Raw genomic sequence first — 5,891 nt, forward strand, 5'->3', positions numbered from 1 at the left:
ATTCCTTGGCCACCACACAACCAAGTGCTACGTCCTCAAGGACAAACTCCAGGCCCTCTACGACGCGGGGGTCTTGAAGAAAGAGAAGGTCCAAAAGCAAGTGACGGCGAACATGGTCACTTTGAGTTTTGGGACAGGTCTCCCAGAGGTTCAAGCCCCGGCGGGGATAATTCCTATTCCCAAGGCGGTTTTGAAGATCACTAACGACGATCCTCACAACCAACGGGAAAAGGGTTTGGTTCCACAAACTCTGCCATCAGGGCAGGTGATGTGGGTCCATCCAGACCTCCTCGATGACGAGCAGTGGACTACACAGCCTTCCAAGGAGGCTAGGAGGAAACATTGCAACGCTGTCTCCGCCATTCTGGATAGAGATGACGTGGCAATGACTGCCTTGACCGACTCTGAAGAAGACGCCAACGTCTTCGCCACGAGAGCCGGAAAGGAGTTCGCGAAAGAATACCCCGCAAGGGGAGAAAACCCGGTAGGACGCGGCGATGACTGCCTTAACCGACTCTGAAGAAGACACCAACGTCTTCGCCACGAGAGCCGGAAAGGAGTTTGCGAAGCAATATCCCGCGAGGGCGGAAAACCCAGCAGGACCTCCCGCGAGGCCGGCCGCAGCAGTCCCTCCCAATCCAGATGGACCAAGTTCAAGCCGCCAGCCTTACCGGTTCAACGTGCTCGCGCAATTGAAAAGCATACCCGCGCGAATCACCGTGTACGACCTCCTCCGGTTGTCTAGGCCTACCCGGGAAGCCCTACAAGAGGCGTTGGCCGACGCAGAGGCGTTCTCGACCCATTTCTCAAAAGAAACGGGGACCGAACAGGGTTGTACAACTTGCTGCCAAGTTTCAGAGAGACAGATCCCCTGCATCACTTTCACCCCTGAGGACATGCTCATCAAGAGCACGTCCCATGACCGGCCGCTGTACTTTGGCGTGCGAAGGAGGGTGAGCAGTTCTTTTTCTTTGGTGGCTGCGCGTGTGCAAGTCTGGGGGCTGATTTGGTCAGGAGAGGTGGCGAAGTAGGTGCACAGTACTCGAGTGGGTCTAGCCAACTTGTTGAGTGCCGGTGGATCTATCTCTTGACTCAGACAGCCGAGGAGAGCGAATATGAGACAACGGCCGTCTGTTATCCGAGTGGACTTGACCAGCATTAATGAACCGCATTTATGAGTTCGCAGATCGATGAAGTGTCTGTCCGATCACTCGTACTGTGCGTGACCGCCCGGCGTGCTTTGAGCACGGTGCTTTCTCCTTTCCGGTCAGGAGAGGCGGCGAAGTAGGTGCACAGTACTCGAGTGGGTCTAGCCAACTTGCTGAGTGCCGGCGGATCTAGCTCTTGACTCAGACAGCCGAGGTGAGCCGCATTTATGAATGCTCAGGTTGACTCGACACCTGTCCAGTCCTTCGCGCTGTGCGTACTGCGAGCGGCCGTTTGACGGTCTTGGGGTACTGTGCTCTCTCTTCCCTCGGGTCGAGAGGGATGGGAAAGTCCAACTCAGCACGTGGGGTAGCGGATACCCAGCTGTACTGGCGGTCTTGAGATTACTGGCGGATTCGACCTCTGAACTCGGGCAGGCGAGTTGGGTGAAAGGCGAACCTCCGCCATCCTGATCGATCTTAACTTGTGCTGGCGAGCCGACCGTAAGGCGAACCCAGAATCGAACATATCTGATGTCTATGCGATTTAGGCCCGTGCCAGAGAACCGAGCGGGTGAGCTCTTCTCGCAGGCGCATTTCCTGTAAGCCTATAGAGGTATTTTTTACCGTCTACAGCAACGCCTTGTCCTCATCCTCAATTATGACATCCACATTCGCCAAATCCGCAAGAAGCTTCGTGTAGTGGTTCATGTGATCTCTAATGGAGGTTCCATTTTTTAATTGGAAACGATAAAGCCTCCTCTTCAAATGCAAGCGATTTTCCACACTCTTGGCCAAATACTTGCTTTCGAGAATCTCCCAAATCTTCTTCGCAGAAGTCTCATTCATCACATCATATTTTAGATCTTGAGTCAAACAAGACCTAATCACACCACACGCCGTTCGATTCATCTTTTTCCAAACATTCTCTTCAATCTCATCTGGCTCAAGACCTAATCACACCACACGCCGTTCGATTCATCTTTTTCCAAACATTCTCTTCAATCTCATCTGGCGTGTCATCTAATTCCAAAGTATCCTCCAAATTCTGCGCGTTTAGCGCATCCAAAACCTCGCATCTCCATAATCCAAAATTGTTTGTGCCATTAAACTTCTCCACATCTATCTTCATAGAGTGGATATTCAAACTCTGAATGGTCTTCGCGCCAGAAGCACCACCCTCGACACCCGAAGCACCTTCTTTCCCCGACATCTTACGCACCAACGAACAAAGAATAGATCCAAAACTGAAAGATAGAGTCTTTACCAAAAGATCCCACCTTTATCACCAACGAAGTCCTAAACGGGCCTCCAAATTGATCTACTCCTCCAACCAAACCCTAGATCTGGAATCTGGGCTCTGATACCACTTGTTGTGCGCAGCGGAAATTTCGGCAGAGTTTCTGGTGCACAATAAGAGAGAAAGATCGATAAGAATTCTTGTTTCTCGGGCAAGGAGGGGGGGGGGATCTACTATTAGAGGGAGATAATACAACTAGGGTTTACAACCACTCAATCTAAACCCTCACACAATTATCTCTCTCAAAAGCCTCACACAAAAATACAGCCGTCAACACCCAAGAACAGCCACCAAACAAGCCAAAGAACATCCTACTTCTGCGTTCTCCTGTTTGCACTTGCTCTCTGCCTTTGAACAGCTCTGCAGGCCGCCTCTTTAACTTCTCCCCTCTGCTTCCGCGTCCAAATCAGCCCCCACACTTGCACACGCGCAGCCGCCAAAGAAAAAGAACTGCTCACCCTCCTTCGCACGCCAAAAACCCTAGGTTAAAGTCTATTCCTATTTTATAGCCTGGAGGTTAATCAGGTGGGCCTGGCTTTCGAGGTGGAACCGCTGGACAATTTCAATTCTCCGCTGGACAATTTCAATTCTCCAAAGCTTGTGGCCCCCACAAGCATCTCTTCACGTGCTCCAACACGTAGATTATCAAATAAACTACTCGTTCTATTTTCTAAAAAAAGGGGATTAAAAATGCTCTGATTCACAGTACGATGTCATGCTAAAGATACGTGGACAGTGACAGTAACTAATCGATCGATAACTAGGAGTCTAATCCAGCTTAGTTTATAGGTTATGGCTCATGTTTATAGATTGCTAACTATATTCAGAAGTTATTTTCAGATGCTTAATCATATCAAATTTAAAATTCTCATACACTAAGTCAACCTGAAATTATATTGCAACTGCGGTTATCAGCCTATCCACTTTGTGCACCTTATTTGTCTCGTCAGAAGAAACAAAAGTAACTCGAGGAACGAGTCAAATTTTAAAGGAAATTAATACAGGCACACCATCAACCACAACATCAACCACACCTCCTCTCCTGCTACAGTGCAGTGACCCATATGAAAATTTTTAAAAAATTTCATATGGGGCCCGCTGCACTGTAGCAGGAGAGGAGGTGTGGTTGATGGTGTGCCTGTAGTGCCCCTCAATTTTAAAGAGCTAATTACGGATAGGACCCCTAGTACTATCGGCCAATTGCAGACAGATCCCTTTAGTTATTTTTTTTTCAACTCTTTCACCCTCAAGGAAATTGTTCTTTGACAATAGACCTCCTGAGGGTAAACGAGTCAAAGAAACTTCACTCGAGGGGACTATCCGCAACCATAGAGTTACATAGGTTCAGTCAGCAACCGGGCGATAGCACATGGCGTCTATCCGCAATTAACCCAAGTTTAAACAACATTGACCCAACCTAAAGCAACCAAAAGTACTATATAAACAATCACTCCGCAGACAGGTCTAGCATCAAAAATTTCTTCTCCTTTGGTAGACCACAAAGCCAAAAAATGCAATCTCAACATCCATTTGGTTCTCCTCTCCCTAAACTCATGTACTCATTCAAGAAATCTCCCATCTCGGTCTCATCAAAAGTTCGTCCACAGGATCTAACTGTAGATTCGTCCACCATGTACGATCTTTTATCGGTAAGAGAGACGGCAGGTGTTGATGAAATAAAAGCAGCATACAAGAAACAAGCGCGATTATGGCATCCTGATGTATGTCCTCCTTATGGCAACAGGCACTTGTTCGCCGAAAAGTTCGTCAAGGCCAGAAAAGCATATGAGGTTCTCTCTGATCCTACGCTTCGTTCGGAGTATGATTCTGCGATTAGTGGAGGAAAGGGTGGAGGTAAGTTTGGAGGGTGGGAGTCTCAGATTGAGGGTTTGAAGAGTAGACCGAGAGCTGCAAGTACCTGGGGATGTAGGATGAGGAGATCATGCTGTCACTGTGAACAACATGCTCAGTGATGACATAACATAGTTTTGTTACTAGGGAATCTGCCGTTGCATAGAAAGTAATAAGACCTTGTGCAAATCTCTAGTTTAATTAATAGATCTCATCTCCCTTTGTAGGGTTAACTGCGGATTCAACCCTGCAGCACCGTTGCTGCTTTGAGCTTAATATACTACCCCTCTAGGATTGTTGTGGCTGATAGAAACCAGAGTGGGGTTTTTTTTTTAATTACTCCTTTTACCCTCTGGGGTTTATTTGTTTAAAAACAATTTTCTATAGAGAGTAAATGAGAGTCCAAAAAAAATTCACTCGAGGGGTCTATCTACAACAATAAAACTAGAGGGATACTAAATTCAAAACAACAATACTATAGAGGGTCTATATGCAATTAAACCATTTTTTTAATATGCATTTCTATCTATGTAAATGTTAGTCCTTCTATTATCGATATACAACTTATACATCTTACGCTATATCTTCTGATGTAAAGGTCTATAATATCACATGTGTATTCTCAGGAGAATGTTCTCACGTTTGCATAACGGAACCTATTAAAGTGCGATATTTAAAAAGCTTCAGAGAATATAAGTGCGGGAGAAAACAAGCGAGGATGTATAAGTGCGAAATACGAAAACTATAAGGTATTTAAGTACTAAATAGGTAATTTTCAAATAAGAAAATGAGAATGGAAATACTTGCTCCACAAGTACAAGATTGCCCGGTGAATGCAACAAACTACGCCACACCGTATGCTCTCGGTGTACATGCGCCGATCAAGACTCACAGGTTAACGGAGAAAAAAAAAAAAGAAAAAAAAAAGAAACCCCTCACTAAACCTCTCACAGCCATCGGCCGCAAGAAACAGGAGATTCCCAATTTGAGCTCCTCACTTCCCCTCGAGAAAACCTCGAAAAAGGGGAAGAAAGAGAAATAGAAACCCTAGCTCTCAATTGAACCCTCTACTTTGAAAACCGAATCATTTCTATTGAGATCGATCGATGGGATCGTCAGTGAGTCACGGCGCCGCGCCTCCTTCGCCACCGCNCCGCCGGCGAAGGCGGCGGACGAGAAGATGGATAAGAAACCGGAGAAGGTCGATTACTTTGATCTCCCGTGTCCCATTCCGTTCGAGGAGATTCAGAGAGAGGCGTTGAGTGAGATTCTTGATCCATTTTTGTTTTTCGCTTTCGTTTAGCGCGGGAAACCCTAGATTTACATGGATTGAAAAATCCTAGCTTTGCTGTCCAGTGAAATTTTACTTCGGCTTTTAATTGACTAGAATTAGTTGATCGATCAATCGAGAAGCATAGAGTGAGAGTCTGGATCCATTTTTCTCTTCGCGTTTGTTTTGCTCGTTAGATTTAGTATTCGTTTTGTGTGATGTGATTGTGAAATCCTAGGTTTAAGGATGCTGGATCAAGAAACCCTCGTTGTTAAAAATTCTTCGTTTTTTGAGCAGTTTATGTGAAAGGATAAAAAGCTGGTTT

General features: G+C 46.2%; 2 protein-coding genes across 2 annotated transcripts in view; both read left to right on the forward strand.

The window, feature by feature from the left end:
• Nucleotides 1-3,956: 3,956 nt before the first annotated feature.
• On the forward strand, nucleotides 3,957-4,418 carry LOC109827723 (chaperone protein dnaJ 20, chloroplastic-like). Its single transcript, XM_020394736.1, has one exon. The coding sequence runs from the start codon at nucleotides 3,957-3,959 to the stop codon at nucleotides 4,416-4,418; it is 462 nt and encodes a 153-aa protein (XP_020250325.1).
• A 792-nt stretch (nucleotides 4,419-5,210) lies between these two features.
• Nucleotides 5,211-5,891, forward strand: part of LOC109827727 (mitochondrial import receptor subunit TOM40-1-like) — a 9,361-nt gene continuing 8,680 nt past the window's right edge. The window contains 2 exon segments of the mRNA XM_020394742.1: nucleotides 5,211-5,445; nucleotides 5,448-5,553. Coding sequence (XP_020250331.1) covers nucleotides 5,403-5,445; nucleotides 5,448-5,553 — 149 coding nt within the window. The 5' untranslated portion in view covers nucleotides 5,211-5,402.

The sequence above is a fragment of the Asparagus officinalis genome, unplaced genomic scaffold, assembly GCF_001876935.1.
Source record: "Asparagus officinalis unplaced genomic scaffold, Aspof.V1 AsparagusV1_Un390, whole genome shotgun sequence".
Taxonomy (NCBI): Eukaryota; Viridiplantae; Streptophyta; class Magnoliopsida; order Asparagales; family Asparagaceae; genus Asparagus; species Asparagus officinalis.